Here is an 18,367-nt window from a genome sequence, read left to right on the forward strand (position 1 = left end):
GGCCTCCCGCTGCCACCATGCCACCAGAGCACAATTTCTGTTCTCATCCTGAAGCAAAGTTCTTAACCTGAAGCGTATGTAACCCGAGTTACCACTGTAGTTGGTTTGTGTGTGTGTGGAACAACAGGTTGCCACTGACTAGGCAATAGTATTCATTTTTATCACGGCCAATCTCCCTATCCAACACAATTTTTTGGGATTAGCTAGAAAGCCTGGCTGCCTTTTCCTCATTGCTCAGCTGATTGGTTTACATTGAGAATTAAGTCTGCTCCTGCCTGGTTTCTTGGTTGCACCAGTGACCTGGAAGCAGCGGTTCCATCATGAACAGAGAGAAAAGTGGCTGCAGCACCTTGAAAGGAGAAGGGTAGGTTGTTCTGTCAGAAGCCTCCACCTCCATCATCTCTTGCCTTTCCCAGCAGGCAAGGGAATCTATCTTCACTATGGGCTGCTGCCTCAACACTGCTGAAGTACCTCAAAGCAGCACTTTCGCAAAGGTGCAGCCCATGCTTTGACACTGCTGAGCAAGGAGGTGGGGCAGGGAGACTACAGCATATTTTTCTCCTGACAATATCCACGCCCCTGCTTTGTTGTGTGGTGATATGTGTGTCTGTGTGCATGTGCGGAGGAGGCCAATTTTCTCTTAGTCATGTCCACCGTTGACCATCTGTCTCCAGACGACTGGCCACAAAAATGTGGACCTCAGGCTGAAAAAACAGTTCCCTACCCCTCGTGTAGACAATACTGAGCTAAATGGACAAATGCAATGAATAAGTATAGGGTGGCTTCTTTTAATTATTTCTGGTATAAGAGGCACGCAGCATGTTGGTGTTAGCTGCAGCAAATCAACGCTTCATTTTAATCAGATTTAATCAGCCAGTTAGAAGTACCCTGTAAGCAAAGTTTAAAAACTAAAAAAAGGAGAGGAACAGGCAGGAGATCTAAAGATCTGGAATGTTAAAGATCTGGAGCTCAGGTCCCTGGGATACCCTGTAGCAACACCACTGGCAATCGATTTTCATGGATGGGCAGCTAAGGAGACTTCTTTGATTACACCTCCAAACTGTCCTTGTGAAATACAAGTCATGAACACATCTCTGCATATTAAAAAGTAAAACAACACCAAGGTTGACACTTACAGCAGTAGAAAGTCTAGATGCCAAGGTCATTTCAAGGTTGCCCTTCAATCCGACAAGGGCTGGAATCAGGATAAATATTTCTGTGATAGTCTTGAACACAGTCCAGTGCTGAGAGAAAGGGAGAGGAGAGGATGTTAATCCACCGCTATACCAACCACAGTCTTCTTTAGTCACAAACACGGATGCACAATTTCCACACATTGCACTTGGCAACATGGTGATGCAACATTAGCTAAGGCAATGAAATCTTTGAAATTGCTCGCCAAAGAACTAAATGATTCTGTTCTCCCCGCCCAAAAAAGTAGTGAAACAAACTAGTATTATCAGCCACCATAAACAATATATATAACAAAAATTGAGGCAACCTCTTTTATGTGACCACCTGCTTGTTGGCATAGGTATATGCAAGATTAGTAGTCATATAGAGCTCTGCATCGTAGAATAATGTTATGTTTCTGTCATGGGAACCTACTGGATAGTGCCAATGAATCACTTACTCCTCCTTCCCAGAACATTTTGTGATGAGATTGTTTAGACAAAGTCATTAAGGGTAGCAGGTTCTTTCATTTGCTCTAAGGAACAACCATGACCTCAACTTTTTATTCCTGGATCCTTTGCCAGTCAGTCAGAGCAGAAAGCCCTGGGTTCAATGAACCAAAGGTCTGATTGTATATATTACTCTCCCTGACTATCCCTGACTGTTGTAGTCCAACTTCTAGAGGGGGACATGACATGTGTGTCCATATGCCTTCATTCCAGGGTGTGGGAACAGGAGAGACAACATGGTGGGCCATGGCAGGAGACAGTTCAAGTGAGAATAGAGCCACAAGTCAGTATTTAATACCAGCTGATAACCCTAATGACAAAGACCAATGAAGGTCTGCAAAATCAGCTGGAAATTACCACAGAGGCTCAGTGGGCTCTGGAAAAGGAATGAGGTGAAGAAGAAGGAAAAGAACCAGTTCATTGCTAACATTTTCTATAAGGAGCTAGAAAATGGCCCTTGGAGGAATGTGACCCAAAGAAGGTGCTGTTAGATGAAAAGATAAGTTTGAACAAAGGAGAGCTTGAATTATAGATTAACAAGTAGGAACCTGCCTGCAAGGAATTCCAGGAGGCTGGAGAAGCAGCAAAGGAAGAAGGGCATTTTCTACCCTTCCAGTCTTTTGCTTATCTCTTCCTCTTTGCAGCTACTCCATTCCTTCCTTTCCTCAGTTGCCACCTTCGCCATGCAAATTTATCTATCTCCTCCCAAATTGCCTACATTCCTCCCCTCAATCTACCACCTGCCTACTTATCTCCCCACCAAATTTCCCTTCCTGTAACCCACCTTTCTCCCTTGATTCTCCCCAGCCCCTGCTCATAGACCTTCCTCCTCTTTCACTCCTCTCCAACGGAACAAACCCTCACTCTTCTCCTCAGCCTATTGAAGGATGCTCACCAAGAGAGCAGCAAAAGCCTCCCTGAGTCATCTAGGCCAGTAGCTTCTTAAGAGTTCCATATTAGGGGGGGGGGGGAATGTGGCAAGGCCAGTGCATTTGTATGATGTTCTGCTGCTGAAGATACTCCCCTGAACTAGTCATAAACAACCCTAATCTTCAGGACTTTGAGACAGCAGATGGTGGAATGACTCTCCCCACTATTCTTCTGCAAGGACAGGCAATCCAAAACTTGCCAAGCATCATTAGATATGGATTGATTACCATGGGTTTCAGCTACTAAGCTATGCATTTACATGAGAACAGTGGTACCTCGGGTTACAGACACTTCAGAACTAGTACCTCGGGTTAAGAACTTTGCTTCAGGATGAGAACAGAAAATGCGCGGTGGCAGCGGGAGGCCCCATTAGCTAAATTGGTACCTCAGGTTAAGAACAGTTTCAGGTTAAGAACGGACCTCCAGAATTAATTAAGTTCTTATCCCGAGGTACCACTGTACCAGAAATGCTGAAAGGAACAGAATGGGGGTGGGGGGAGAGACTGAGGAACAAAGTGTCGTTACAAAGCTGTGCAATATGAAAGAAAGATGAATAGGAGGAAAAAGCACAGTGTAAGTTGAATTAGTAGTGATTATTAGCTTTAACATCTTGGATCATTGTATACGGGATCAAAAAATGGATTAGATGAGAAAAGTAACTCTAGAAATTAGCTTGCTAATCTTCCAGACTTGATTGGAAAGGGGTATGTAGACCCAACAGCAAACACTTTGGTGACAACAAAACCAGCCTAAACATGGAGGCATGATATCCTAACCATCTTCTGTGCACGTTAAAAAGACAACACCTGTAGTTAAATTACAGGCAGTAACAGAGAAATCAAATAACCCCCAATTTCTAATTCCTTCCCCTTCCCCTTTAGAATACGGTTATCCTTCTGTGAATCATTATGTGTGACTCACAGCCTTAAGGGTTTTTTGTTTTTGTTTTTATTACATCAAATCCAACCTTCAGCGCAAATTTTAAAAACCCTCAAAAATGAATGTAAGTATTCTGAAATTACAATAGCACCATCAAGGGTATAGGCTCGCTCGGTGACCTCTGCATTCATCTCAAACTGGAGCCAAGAGTTACTCATTCCTCCCTTGTCTGCACCTCTTAATTTTGCTTTCCTCATGACACCGCGGAGCTCATAAAGCGATGATGCACAGAGGCTGCTCTTTTGCAAAGTAGACAGTGTACACAGAGTGAGTAGTGTCAGTTAATGTTTTTATTACTTTCTGCTCAGTTATGACGAGGTTGGGCTCTGTCCTTATCGTCTGTATCCAGTACAGTCAGCTGAGCTCTTACATTATGTGGTCCACATGGCTGGATTTCCTACATGACACGGCTATCAATTAATATGGAGCTCAACAGTGCAATATTGTCTTTGTGGCATCTGATTCTAAGTGTTCAAAATGACGCCTAATGTGTAGCATACAGCTATATCCTGGAGTTTCGTTAATTAAATTATCGGCATCATGACCCCTTCTCTCCCCAATCACAATCAGAACAATAACTGCAGGGATAGGTGGGGGGGGGGGTCAATTGGCACTGGTGGGAATGCCCTCCCTCCCAGGCTTCTGGCCAAATGGGGAGGGCAGAACGTCTGTACCACTTGTGGTTGGAGAATGAAGAAATAAGTCTCTCCATACCATAAACTGCATTTATGATAGGAATTTCCCTCACTCCACCTGTAATCAATCATGCTACTCATTAAGCATCGTGTGCAATTTGTCCCTGAGGGTGACAAAGAAAAACATGGCAGGAAAAGTGGCAAGGTCAGTGCTGCCAGAGATCTAATGGTGCATGTTTGATTTCCATTCCTTATATGTCGTGCATGAACTGGCTGTTTCCTTTTCCTCCCCCCCTCCCCCCCATATCAGCTGATGCTCAGGGGAGGCAGCAAGAGTACTGGTGACATTTCTACCAGGATCAAAAATGACAGGGAGAGGAAAGGAGGGGAGAGAGAGAGGATGAATGAATGAATTTGGGCTAATATAATAGTGACACATGTTACAAAGATCAACAGCATGATTCTATCAACAGCATGCGGGGCTTATCCCCAAAGACTTGTGCACAGGGTTAAGCTGCAAATGACTCTCTCCTGGTGTAAGCAAAGTCACACGCATGAGGGACGGCCATGGGACTCAATGGAACAGTGAAATGAACCACCCACAGACAAGGCAAGAGTTGTTGCATACTCAGCCAACTTCCCAGATATTGAAGAAAAACATTAATTTGGGAATTACAAGCAGAAAAAAGGACACCATGTCCTCCCACAAAAACAGACCAAGGAGGACAGGTATCATGGAATGTTGAGTTCAAACGAGTGTCAGTTGAAAGAGAGAGGAAAAGGGAGGGGAAGAGGATTGGAATTGGCCTGTCTGAGCCACTCACAGTAGGAATGAAATAAGGGTCAAGGGTTGCACCCCCAGCCAAATTCCACTATGTGGAAAGGAGAAGTGAAAATGATCCCCTCTCCTATGCTGTACCATTCAGGTTCAGAGCAAAATGAGCAGCTTCCTGTTCACCTAGCACTGAACTTCAGAGCTCAGTAGTCTGAAGCTTGCCTAGAGAGGGATTTCCCAAACATTTATATGCTCCCCAGGATTCCCTGTTGGCCCCTCTCTCGTTAGTATTATACAACTCATCCTAGTAGCTGTGCTTCCGGACAGTTAGATACAGTCATGTGCCTTGAAAACGAACGAGAGCTTTCCTTTGAAATACCTCTTTGTGACCCTAGCATGCCCATGGAAGGCACTTTCCCCACAGACAAGGAAGCACACAACACTGCTCATAGCTCCTAGGTACCCACAATTTAAAAAGTGATGCTCAAAGTCACCCAGGCAACATTTACCAATGGTGTTACTAATGTACTTGAAAGCCCATACATACTTGAACAGTATCGATCAACAATCCAGCAAATAACAGGCCGAAACCTGAAAGGATGAATGGCACAAAAATCTGTGATGCTATGGTGAACGATGTTTCTGGAAGGAATCCACTGACTGATCTGATGTACCTGCAGGTGAAACCTCTGAGTTTTTTCCCATGGAAGCACAGCTCCAATTTCAGCTGCGTGACCACCATGACTGAGCGCCATTAACGCATACTCAAGAAGCAGGTGGGCTGGAGGAAATCCAGGATATGGAGGTGGTCCTCACTTTCAGTTGTACATTCCAGAGCCTAAGGCACTTTTTAAGTCAGGGTTCTGCCACCACGTGTCTTCTGTTTGCAGTCTTCTCTCTTCCACCAAATAGCCACAAGGCTACTTTCTAAATTCCATTTGTCTTAGATAAATGCAGCTTTCATTAACGCTTCAAGGCAGCTCCTTCTTTACATTATACTCCAGAAAGGAAACAGAATCCAGAGGAAGGAATTTGATTGTTAAGATGTTTACGGATAAATACATACAAAACCACTTCTTCGGTGACTTCAGCAACCTGGATGGAAACCAGAAAGACCGGCTTAAGCTATGGCACCAAGTTCCACCAGCATGAAGCGTAACAGACTGTGCACAGATCCCTCTTGAATATTTCAGTCACTGGTGTCCTTTCTCCTCAAGTTACAAATACGATGGTTGAAAATGTAATCCTGTGCTGTTGAAACGGTCACAACTGCTTCCAGCTCATCATGTGTTGACACTGAACTATACTTGCTTGCCGTCCCGAGTCAAGGAGGCGGAGGGTAATGAACTCCTCAGTTTTCTCTTGTTTTCCCTCGTTTCCTCAAGGTGAAGAAAGGTCATCAAGGATAGGAGGCTGGTCCCACTGAAGAGGTCAAGAGGAATAGCTTAGGAGATGTACCGAGTGGAAAGGCACTCTTGTCCCTCTGCTCCCTTTTCTTCTCTCTGTTTCCCCAAGCTTTGCTAAGGGTGTAAAAGTTCAGGAAATATGTGGTTGCTTGTCTCTAAAAGACTGACTTTCAGAAGAAGAAAAAAAATTCCACAGCAAAAACCAATGAGCTTCAAAGGCTAACACCCTTATCTGCTGTCATCACTTCAGCCTTCAGCTACTATGCAAAGGCCTGTGATAAGAGTCTGTGCACAAGTTTTATTTAAGGTAGTTCTTTAGTCTTGTTAGTCAGTGGAAAAGTTTCCAGGGGGGTTGGTTCTATGTGGTTTGTTTGTTTGTTTTTACTTCCTGTCCTAAAAGTCTGCAAGGCACTGTTATGCATAGCTTAAAAAAGACGAAAGAAGAAGGGGGAAAGTGACACAGTCCGTGGTGGCTTGAGAGAAAGGGCATTTGGCACACACTAGTGTAAAAATGATCCGTGGGGCTCTATCAGCCCAACCCCTTCGTGGACTCCGGGCGGGAAAGTTCTGGTCCAGGTGGTTCAAATTTTGTCAACTGTGTGGGAATTTAGATGGGGGAAGTTTCTGTCTGAGATATGTTGTCATCCCCTTTGATCAATTCTTTAAGAAGAAAATCTCAGTACACATTCTTGATTATGAGTGAGACCAGGAGGGGGCTGTCATTAATTGGATGGCAAATAGTTTGTGGTGTAGTTTTTGTCCATTCAGCGCCACCTTGAGTCTAGTTTTGGATCAAAAGGGATATAATAAAAAATGGATAGAAATCTGAATGTTTAAATAATTTTCTAAAAAGCGATAGCACCCCCAAATTAAAGATGTGGAGGGTCATGTTTTCTTTTAATGGACGTTTTGCAGGCATTTGGAGGACTAGACGTTTCAGGTAACAAACGTACCTGATTTTTGTTCTGTTTTGTTATTTTTTGTTCTGTTCTGTGCCACTTTTCGGTACCACAGATCCTAGCAAAGCAGCCTTTCATTCAAATGGTGCTACACAACGCTAACGCCCACTTTATCTCTGCATGCATCCCCACAGATTTCACTCTGATTACCAAAAGTGGGTTGATCATGAGGACCGAATAAGGAAGCCTTTCTGACACAAGCTGGATGGTTTTTTGGGTTTTTTAAAGGTTTCGGTGATAATATCTGCCTTGACACTAATCTTTTTACATGTTTTCCTCGCCACAGGGAATAGGCATCTACTCAGTTAGACACGTGCCTGGCTTAAACCTAGCGCATCTGCATCTAGTATCAGCTGAATGGTCCTTAGACATTACCTTGCTGCACAGGAAGAGGAAATAAAACCTTTTCAGGCTTCCTGTTCCTATGGAACAGCATCACTTTCAGAAAAACAATATTCACGTCCCTTGTTGCCTTCCAGAAATGGCAGCATGGAGGGGTGCTTCAGATTCCCCTTCACACCTACTACCCCCCACACCCAGATCCCCTTAATCACGGTGTTTCCCTTCAGAGTCTGAAAACAACTGGCAGTTTGAGCCGAGTATTCTCTCTGGAAGGGAGGGGGTGGAAAGCAAGCTCCCCAGAGCTGCTTCTCCTCCAGCTGACTGCTGGGGGGGGGGCGAGGTTCACGCTGGTCTCCCCCTTGACATAATCTTTTCTTTCTGGGAGGCAGGGGGTGCACACTGTCCTTAGGTCTCTCTGGCCAACAGACAGGGTCAGAACGAGATTCCCTGATTAAGTATGGCTGCCCACCAGCAAACACTCTTGACACGGTTCGGATGCCCAAAAGTCAAAACAAATTAAAGTATTAACAATACAATACGCAATACAGGCATACCTTGGTTTACAAACAGCTTAGTTCTCGAAGGTTTTGGCTCCTGAACGCCGCAAACCCAGAAGTGACTATCTTTTGTTTGTGAACTATTTTTGGAAGTCGGACATCTGACGGGGCTTCTGCGGCTTCCGATTGGAAGCCACGCTTTGGTTTCCAAATGTTTTGGAAGTCAAACGGATTTCCAGAATGGATTCCGTTCAACTTCCGAGGTATGACTGTACTTAGAAAACAATGAAAAAAAATCTTTCTAGTGGAAACAGAATAAAACAATTAGATTAAAACACACACACAGAGAGAGAGAGAGAGAGAGAGAGAGAGAGAGAGAGAGAGATATTCTTTCTCTCAAATCCCAACTCTACAATTCTATGAAATGGTGTGAGAGACTTATTTAAAACAACTTTTTTTCAAAAAGGTGGGGGAAAATAGCTTTTTGGCACCATAAAAAGGACACCAGGCAAGCCTTTTGTGGGGGGAAGGGGCAATTCTACAGCCAGGGTGCCACCAAAGCCAGCCCTTCTCCTTGTATGTACAAAATACACATGTATGTACAAAATACACATACATGAAAACATATTAAAGGCAGACCATGTTACAGAAACATCTCCAAAATGGCAGGGTGGTGACTCCAGCTCCCAAACCTCACTGCCACGCATTTACTTTATCAACCAATTTCCCCCAGCCTTCATGCTGAATCTTACAACCCGTGCTGAGAGTTAAAAGAGCAGGGACTCCTTGTAGCCCATTTCCCACAGAGGTGATGGGGCTCCAAAATGGCGTTCAGTTCGATCTCTGCCATTTCCCACCACCTGCTCTCTCTGCTGCTTTCCCTCTCTCACACAGCGATTCCATGGCACAGGGAGCAGTTCCAGTTCCTACTGGGATGCGCTAGCAAGCATGGCCTTCAGTAAGGTTCAACAGTCTTGGGTGAATGAGTTTATTGCTCTCCGTCTCCGTCCATTATTAAGCAAGCACCATAAAAAAGCCTACAGGCAACAAATCAATATTCAGAAAGCGCCAGTTAACTCAGGAGACCTGAGAGTGTACAATTTCTTTCTTCCTTTATTACACAGTTAAGGTGTCTCCAGCCAAGAGGAATGCATCTGCCAGCACAGAAATAAATAAGCTCACGTATCTGTACACACTTGGGAACAGGAGTTTTCTTTTCATTATAAGACCCCCGTATGGTGCCCAGTACCTCAAAGCACTAAAGAGATAAACAAGACACCTACACACATCACAAATAAATAAGAAATGCTATCAAAACCAAAATAACAATCCAAGTCAGCCAGTCAAGGATGAAGTGCTTTCAAACAAAGACAGCTAGTTAACTAGACAAACATAACTAGACAAAGATAGCTAGCTAACTAGACAAACAGATCTAGTTCTTGGTCTCCGATACTCATTCTTTATATTAATAATTATCTATTGACCTTGTTAGTTGCTTGTTATGCAGAAAGGCACCCAAGCGACTTCAACAACATATTTAAGAGCATAAACGTCGGTAAAAATCCAACATGTAGCATTTCTACTGCACTTCTGCTGCACATTGTGAAACAGTCTCCCTCGGGAGGTTGTGGACTCTCTTTCCTTGGAGGTTTTTAAGCAGAGGTTGGATGGCCATCTGCCATGGATGCTTCAGCTGAGATTCCTGAATTGCAGGGGGCCGGATTAGATGATCCAACTCTACAATTCTATGATTCTAGACTTCCAAAGCACTTCACAGTTATTGTCAATTAGGAAGTAAAAGAGAGCTAGGCAAAGTTGACTGAACTTCCCCACAGCTAAATCAAGAGGACCTTGATAGACGCAATGGCTATACAACAGAACAGACGTAGAGAACCTTTTTCAGGCATTACCTCAGTGGAAAGCTGTGTGTCCTGGGTTTAGAGCCATGCCACTATGGGGATGAAAACTAGACCCTTTCTTCTCTTCAGGGACATGACCTGGGGGCCAGATTGTGAGGCCTGGTGAGCTGGATTAGGCCAGAGGATCCCCATTCCCAGTGTCACGATTCTCTTTATTGGATGAGGATAACGTGTCCTTCCTTTGAACAGTGAATCTTGATTTTTTATTTGTTTGCACTGTTGCTATTAAATTCCAATAAAAATGAATAAAAATAATACAGTCAAACCTTGGCTACCAAACGCCTCCATTTTGGAACATTTTGGCTCCTGGAAGTAAATGCTCAGGTTTTTTAACGTTTTTCAAAAGCTGAACAGTGCAGGAAGCTCCTGCAACCAATCAGAATCCACGCCACGGTTGTCGAACATTTCGGAAGCCAAAAGGGCTTCTGGAATGGATTACGTTCAACAGCCAAGGTTTGACTGTAGTGATTTAACCGTCTTAAAAGGGTACATATTAAAACCAATAATATGGTGTCTGTTTATACAGGGATTCTTAATAGCGTGTACAGTATGTCCTTTATTACCTAGTACAATAAAATGAGTTCTGGAACACAGCGTCAATTTGAAATAGGTGGGACCTCTAACCTTATGGGACCTAACTGATTTGCTAAATATCCAGGAGAAATATTAACTTCAGCTCTGTTAAAGTGGTCAGGACATGCAGGAAAGGTTCTCCGCCCCGCCCCCTGTTGTTTCAGTGTAATCCTCCTATCTGATAGATAAGGGGCAGCATGACCTGGTGCCTTGCTAGTTAAATAATTCAGGTAGTGAGAGAAAAGGATTGCAGTCCTTAAAAAAGCACCCATTAGGAGGTACTTATTCAAATTCTAGTTTTAACTTACAGAATATACAGAAAACGTTAATATAAAAATAAAGCAGAGGGTTGGGTCACCTGTCTCTAGTAAAAAAAATATTCAACACTTGATTTAGTACTTTTGAAAGCTTATTTGTTTAAGACTGTAATCCAGAGTAGACACATCTAATTGATAGCAGTAGGACAAACCTCTGAGTTTAGGACTGTAATTTTTTTCTTGATTTTATTGTTTCATCCTTTTGCAAAACCATTTGTTGTTATTTACAATCAAGCAGTGTATAAATATTTAAAACAATGAAATAAATAAATAAATAAGAGTTTGTGTTTAAGACTATTTATTTCAGACATTATCTACAGCTATTGCACTTAAGACAGTACACAAAGCAAGATTAAAGCAATAAATATGTAACATTAGCAGCTAGCAGAGATAGGAATAGAGAATCGCAGAATCTGTAGATGCTATATACAGAAGCCATCTCTAAACAGCCCTAGGCCAGGAAGGGACACAGTGACACAGTGTTCTAATTTTGAATCACCTAAGGAATTTAGGCACCCTAGATAAATACTAGTACACCCCTACTCCACGCATATTTACTAAGTTCAACAGATTTGCAGGACTTTCATAACATCCCATATAAAGTGTTTGCAGAAATTCAGCCTTAGTCTTGAAGGAAATACAGGAAAGGGATTCTGCAACTATGGACAACAAGGCAGGTGTGAATTAGCTATCCAAAACAATATGAGATCTCGGGTTTTAACTGCCCTGGGCTGTTGACAGCTAGCAGAGAAACATCACAGACCTGTCCTCTAGTCACAGATCACAAAGAAGCAAATGCACAGAACTTTCTGTTCTTCCTACCTGAACGTAATCCAAGACCATCCCTGCAAGGACCATGCCCATGCCCGCCATCATGTACGGCAGGAGCACCTGCAGGCCAATCACGATGGCAGACTCCTCCTGAAGCTTTGCCATTGCCACTTTTGCTTCAGCAGGCTGCTTCTGAGGCAGCAGCAAAGAGCCATCCTCTGTCCCCTGGCTGCCAAGTTTGCTCTCTTTGTGTTTAACCTTGCCCTTTGCTTTGTGCCTGGACCGCTCTCCATTGCGAGTTCTGCCTTCCTTTCTCCGCTGCCGAGTTTCTTCACCTTTCATGTTGGCTCTTCCAGTTCAGGAGTCCTTTCAGGCAAGGGTGAGATGAAGACCAGACCAGAGAGAAAAAGGAACGAGAGAGAAAGAGACAAAGGCAGTAAGAGGGAGCCATTCCACGATGCCTTTGAGAAGAAAAGTCAATTGGCACTCTTTCATTTCTCCGTGTATCCAAAGGAAGGCAACACATTTCACCAGATTCACCCAACTTTGTACTCAGGTGGCCTTAGAGAATGGAATCAGGGTATATAATATTGTTATACTGTAGCTCTCTCAGCCTGCTCAATGGCTGGATGGGACACTGCCTGAATGGGAGGCCTGGAAGCTGCACAGAACTCCCCCCGCCCCCCCAAAAGGAAGCATATAAGTGTACTAATTAAATAAAATGCATAGCCTGCAGATATCCAGGAACCCTGGTTTGTAAGCTGATCTCTAAACCAGTTCCATAACCGGCTAATACCAGAGAAACGAGCACGTCTGTGAGAATCAATCCACGTGCTGCCCCTTGGGTGCCAAACACCTACTTATCAACCAGATGCAATTCATTTACAGAACTACCCTAATCCGCAATCCATGGTGCTAGTGTGGGTTAGGATTGGGCAGAGATGTCCCTCCAATGGACTCTGCAGCTCTGGAGGAACCTGCTGAAAGCACAGCATCTGTTACTAGCAGTAGTGGTCTCACCAGCGGCAGCTAGTGTAAGGCCTCCAAATGATGCATTACAGGAGTGGAGGGCAGGGATGGGCGCACTGGATCCAAAGCTGGTCCAGTTCCTAGAAAAGGACCCAATCCATGGAGCTGGCACAGCAAAGTAGATGCAAAAACATGTGCCTTCTCTCCATTAGGATAGCTCCCCTTTATGGTTTAAGGAGACAGCTTTGATAACATTTTTCCCAGTAGTTGGCTACTCTGGTCCAGTCACAGTTCCTGCTGTTTTTCCTCTCTTCCATATAGCCACCTTATCTTCACTTCCTCCTGCCCAGAGCATTAGAGAAAACCCAGTTGTTGGCTATGGCAGCTCCTGGTCTCCACACTCTCCTGGTATTAATGCCAGAAGTGAGAAATCAAAGGATGGGCATCACAGGAGGGGTGCAACCCTTACCTAGTGGCATGTCATACTCAGTCCAATTAAAGGGCCACCAACAGTTTTTTGTTGGCTTGCTTGCTGCCATGCCCATGAAAACTTGAGGGGACGGTACACACACGGCATTTTTGCAATAATATTTCTACATTGAAGTTCTCAGTGGGACTCTTGAGAAATGTGGGGATCCATTAAGCATGATTATTTGAAAAGGCTGATGGTTTCTCCTTCAGTTGGTTTATACCCAATGTTTTAATTTCCCCGGGCTGTTTTGGAATCTGTACTATTGTTTAAGTTTCTGGTGTTAACATTTTGATCTTAACGGGAACTGCTGTTGTGACCCGTTAGCCAAACTGAGTTTCTTTTTGAAAGCTAGGTGTGGAATAAATTTTCAAAGCAAACAAATTCCTGTGGAACGTAAGCGTTCTGAAGTACAGGATGTACCTTACCTTACAGAATCTCTGAAAAGCCTAATAAATAAAGCGCTCTGGTGCTATTTCTGCTGCTGGACACACCAACAGGGGTGCTTTCGTGACCAAAACCAAGAAACATTAATGCCATTCCTGCACCTTCAACTGACAGTGGTGGACCTCAGGTGAGCCAGAAGCCAATGCTGATCTCTGTCCTGGGCTCAAGACCGTCACAGATCCACATCTATCATAGATCCACATCTATCATGTTTAATACAGCAGGACTTTCCTCTTCTGGAGCAAGTCGCTAGCGACCAGCCTCAGTTTCCCCAGCGACAAAAAGCTTGGATCACAGAAAACACTAGATTGGGGGCGGGGGAACACCATTCCAAATCCTACGATTTGGTAAACAATTGTTTCCCCGAGACAAACGGAGGCCAACTCACTCACTACGATTTTATTTTTTATTTAAGGGTGTGTGTGTTGAAAAGATGCGAGAATGCAAGGTCTATAAAGCAAGGCTCCCTCCGCCGCCCCTCCATATAAGGCGCGGAGAGTCACGCCCCTCGCCAGCAACTTACCGGCGGCCGCCTTTGTCCTTCCCCGCCGGAGTCTATCGCCCCCTGGGACCCGACAGGGGCATCGCGCGCCTCGGGAGCGCATGCGAAGCAGGGCGCGCCGCTCCACCCTCACCTGGCGTGGGCCCAGGGCTTCCTAGCGCGCGGCCCCGGGCATCGCTCGCTCCGCTGGGAGGCAGCAGGCGGCAGCGGAGCTTTGGCCAGGCGGCTCCGCGGCGGAAAAGGAAGCGGCCCGCGGAAGGGGGAAGCGGAAGAGGGGCGGGCCTGCTCGGAGGGGCGCGCGGCCACGGGCGGAGAGTGCCGCCCCTTCAGCGCATACCGCCTCTGGACTCTCGCCCTGGGCTGAAGCCGCCAGCCGTGGTTGCCAACGCACCTCTGCTTGCAGCGCAGCGGGTTTTATATGCCGGTGTGTTTTAAAAGAGAGAGGGGGTGTCGGTTTCCAGGGTTGTCTGGGGAGGCTTATTTCAGGCCCCCTTGGAGCACTCTGCACATGCTCAAGGGGACGTTACTGCAGGGCAGAGAGGTTCAGAGAACGCCAGTGTCCAGCTGGGGAACGACAAGTAGAAATGGTGGGCGCTACCAGTCAATGTTCATGTAAAAAAAGTTAAAGGACCCCTGGACGGTTAAGTCCAATCAAAGGCGACTATGGGGTGCGGCACTCATCTCTACTTTGCCAGCGTTTGTCCACAGACAGCTTTCTGGGGTCATGTGGCCAGCATGACTAAACCGCTTCTGGTGCAACAGAACACTGTGACAGAAGCCAGAGTGCAGGCAAATGCCGTTTACCTTCCTGCCGCAGCGGTACCTATTTATCTACTTGCACTGGTGTGCTTTCGAATTGCTAGGTTGGCAGGAGCTGGGACAGAGCAACGGGAGCTCACCCCGTCGTGGGCCTTCGAACCACTGACCTGATCGGCAAGCCCAAGAGGCTCAGTGGTTTAGACCACAGCACCACCTGTTGTGACATGGACTAGGGGGATTACGTATTTCAGCATGTGTTTCAGCTGTTGTTGATGCTGAGAAAATAGGTTATTTGTGCCCTGCAACGGCCTTTTTAATATGAGCAAAGATGCTTGCACCCACCTCAGAGCCATTGAAAGGAGCATCTTTTACCAGCTTCATCTGGGGCCACCGCTACAGCTGTATCTGGACAGCCTGACCACTCTAGTCTATGCATTGCTAGCCTTAAGGCTGGATCACTGGAATGCGCTCTGTGCGGGGCTGCCCTTGGGCCCTGTGTATTTGCACTAGCTAGTGCAGAATGCAGCCACTAAACTGCCAATAGGGACAGATTAGCAACAGCCAGTGACATCTTTGCTATCCTACCAGACCATGCTTGTCCAGCAGAGATTCAGGCATCCTTGCTGCTAACTTCCATGTCTCTCTTGGATATATATTTAATGCCAACAGGCCTTTTCAAGAAGAGATAGTCATTTTTAATAATTATTTTGCATTGTTTTATGGTTTATTGTGCTTTATTGTACCTGCTTTCCCCCTGTACACCACCTTAATCATTTGTCTGAGGTGGTGTTCTACAAATGCATCTTTATAAAGAAAAATAAATTAGATTTGCGTAGAAATTTCCCCAAATGATTTGCCTTTGTTCGCAGAACACCACCTCAGATGTTTACAGGTACTTCTGGGCAAATCCAGGGTATTTGTCTGTTTCAGCTAAATTGAATAGCACACAGTTGGGAGCTACATTTACAATACATTGAAATTTTGAAATAGTGGTTGGTAGCCCACACAGAACGATCTGCCAGATACAAGATTTATTATTCACATAGCAAATGTATGTTCTGCAAAGGAAAATTAAATAATTTCTTTTAAAAAATCCTGACAGCAGCATTGGCTTGTGGTTTGTCTTTGCTGAAATGATATACAGATTTTTGAAACAATAACCTTTCCTGTTTTTCTTTTCTTTTGTCCATTTATTTCCTAATGCCTTTGGCTTAAAAGTTGTAGGGGAGTGGGATTTCCAAGTAAATTCTGTACTGTGAACCTCATGGGCTTAATAAACAGGAGAGTAATGGATGTAAAAGTCTGAAACATTGAAAAATGGTCTCTTCTGCATCATTAACATTGTGTTCCATATGTGCTAGCACAAGGTTTAAACTCAAGGCTTCTTTTTTAAAAAAGAAAGAAAGAAAAGGAAATGTACCAAGAGGAAAGTCTGAAACGATAGGTAGATTTAAAAAAAGAAGAAGTATTTGACCACACACACTTAATTCCCACTTCATTAATAATGTGTGCTGTCTTGTAACTTTCGTTTTTAATGAGCCATTATAAATACTGGGTATTGCTGGTGGCCCATTTATTTTCTACAGCAGTTTTTGTGTGTGCTGCTTTCTCTGTAGCTCTTTTAATTAATTGTAGCTCTTCCCTTCCAAGGCAGAGAGTCAGCAAACACTGTCACCCCAGCATCATAGAATCAACTTTTTTGCTGCTGTTTTATTTCATAGGATTTAAAACACACAAACACTTATTAAAGATGACACAGCAAAAAAGCAGGCCAATTCCTAAGTTCAAAGGGGCATTTGGGAAATAGCCCTAAGTGCCCCACTCTGCATTGGAGCCCAGCAGTCATGCGTGGCTACAAGCCACCATTTTTATTTCCCACAGTGCCCTGGGAAATTCAAAATGGCGGCTCATAGCCTAGCTGGCTGCCACCCGGCATAAAATGCTCAAGAGCAGCATCAATGTTGTGCAGCCCTTGCGGGATTCTGAGTCTCTGGCAGCTGCCCAAAGATACTGAATGCTGACTATGAGCCAGTGACCCATCTGACTAAATGCAGCCCACCAGTCATGTATAGCAGATTATAAAAGGAACTTTAACAAACTTTTGCTGCCTGCCCGGGATAGCAAGAATCAGAGATTGCTGTAGGTGGCCAAGGAACTGACAGGAAAATATAACTCTATGGTGTTTTGGAAGGAGATGCAATTCTGTGCCTAACTCCTCAGTAAGGCAGACCAACTACACCAGGAATTATTATAATTGTACTTTGTCACCTTTGTGCATTTCCCCCCTTCTGGTGAGAGTATCATATTTAATAGTAATGTTGGTTGTTACTGTAATCCTAGTATGGCATATATTGGAAGCATGTTAAAAAGATGAGACAATATTTCATAAATTACAATTGTGCTACCTAGAAAGTATTCTCAAAGAAACATTTTGATCTATTTGGCCCTAGAATATGGTCTAAATAGGAACTATGTAATAGCTATTTCAAAACCCTGAATTCTAAACCCTGTTGCATTTGTACACAAGGAAAACCTTTTGCAGTAGTCTGAGTGAATGGGAAATTATATTTCGAACCAGTAAACGCATGCATCGTTTGCACAAGAAAGGGAAATGATTGATCTATCCGATACTAACTCATTTGTATCTCCTTTGATTAGAAGGAAGTGCATATACTTATCCCCTTTTATTATTGCCTGTTTGGCATTAAAATTAGTAATCACAACAGCTAAGAAGGAGGAACATTCTGTCAGCCATTCTCATGTTAAATTGATTGGAACCATGCTCTTTATGTTCTGTAAAGTTTTCAGGATTTAGAACCCTTACCTCCAGGTCACAGCTGGAACAACTGCCTGTTCCACAGAAGCTCAGTTCAGGAAATAAGGTGGTTAGGCAAGAGGCTTCTTAATTCCAGAAAAGGTGCTTCACATGGTCCTATAAGGCTAAGGCTTCAACTCCACAGCTACAAAAGAGTTGCAAGATTTTGCAAGTGGCAGTAACTGAACCCTGCAGCTGCTGTGTCCCAGAGCTGTGCATCGTTTCAGGGTGTCGTTTTGAAACCAGCCGGGCTTAAATTTCAGCTCGCTTTGCAAAATTGTGTGTCTTCGCATCTTCACAAGTGGTGCTCCCTGCTGCGTGATCTGCGGCAAGGAAAGCTTTATTTTTCCATCAGAGGAATCGCTGGACCACAGTGATTGTGTGTTGCTCCACCTTGCTTATGTGAGTTATTATGAGAGCAGGCTTAGATGGAAGAGAGGAGCGTGTTTGCTTTGTTAAAAATAGTGGCCTCGCCAAGATGGTTTTAGACTTGTTATGACTTATGCTATCAGTTTTCAACTGAGCTTCAAAAAGCAAATGAGAAGTGCCTTAAGAAATGCGTGCAGGGCAGGGGCAAACTCGAAACCCATAGCTGACTGTGCAAGTACATCACTAATTTGATGCATCCTCAGTTTAACAATGATGCGTTATTAGTCATAAA

The 18,367-nt window shown here is 44.3% G+C and overlaps 1 protein-coding gene across 7 annotated transcripts in view; it reads right to left on the bottom strand.

The window, feature by feature from the left end:
- The window catches only part of SLC41A3 (solute carrier family 41 member 3), a 39,905-nt gene extending 21,793 nt beyond the window's left edge, over positions 1-18,112 (bottom strand). Inside the window, exons 1-3 of one of the 7 annotated variants that reach the window (XM_081902775.1) lie at positions 17,716-18,112; positions 11,797-12,111; positions 1,137-1,244 (exon numbers count right to left, since the gene is read on the bottom strand). In XM_081902775.1, the coding sequence (XP_081758901.1) occupies positions 1,137-1,244; positions 11,797-12,087 (399 nt within the window). In that variant the 5' untranslated portion in view covers positions 12,088-12,111; positions 17,716-18,112. The other 6 variants (XM_081902776.1, XM_081902778.1, XM_081902780.1 and 3 more) reach the window with 6 other exon arrangements.
- Between the last annotated feature and the right edge of the window lie 255 nt (positions 18,113-18,367).

This window comes from Podarcis melisellensis (genome assembly GCF_964234715.1).
Source record: "Podarcis melisellensis genome assembly, chromosome: 2".
NCBI lineage: Eukaryota > Metazoa > Chordata > Lepidosauria > Squamata > Lacertidae > Podarcis > Podarcis melisellensis.